Consider the following 392-nt stretch of genomic DNA (forward strand, 5'->3'; position numbering starts at 1 on the left):
CCCCCCCCCCCCCCAACCTACAGGAATATCAAAAAGAATTTCCAGACATTCCCATTGGTTACTCCGGCCATGAAAGTGGGATCAGCATCACAGTCGGGGCAGTTGCACTGGGAGCAAAGGTCGTGGAGCGCCACGTGACCTTGGACAAGACCTGGAAAGGCAGCGATCATGCGGCATCTCTGGAGCCCGAAGAGCTGGCTGAGCTGGTGCGATCGATCCGCACTGTGGAGAGAGCTTTGGGCACTGGGGTGAAACGCATGCTGCCCTGCGAGGTGCCATGCCATGATAAGGTGCAATAAGAACCAGTGCAAATGCATTCGTTTTCACTTTGTTACGTTCACATGTCATGACATACGTGGCGCTAAGAGGCAAGCATTGCTATTACTATTGCT

At 53.6% G+C, this 392-nt stretch overlaps 1 protein-coding gene across 1 annotated transcript in view; it reads left to right on the forward strand.

The window, feature by feature from the left end:
• LOC107576138 (sialic acid synthase-like) overlaps positions 1-316 on the forward strand; it is a 2451-nt gene extending 2135 nt beyond the window's left edge. The window contains exon 2 of the mRNA XM_016262384.1: positions 18-316. Coding sequence (XP_016117870.1) covers positions 18-299 — 282 coding nt within the window. The 3' untranslated portion in view covers positions 300-316. The remainder of the gene's footprint in view (positions 1-17) is intronic.
• The last annotated feature ends 76 nt before the right edge of the window (positions 317-392 follow it).

Source organism: Sinocyclocheilus grahami, unplaced genomic scaffold (assembly GCF_001515645.1).
Source record: "Sinocyclocheilus grahami isolate Dianchi unplaced genomic scaffold, SAMN03320097.WGS_v1.1 scaffold3253.1, whole genome shotgun sequence".
NCBI classification, from domain to species: Eukaryota; Metazoa; Chordata; class Actinopteri; order Cypriniformes; family Cyprinidae; genus Sinocyclocheilus; species Sinocyclocheilus grahami.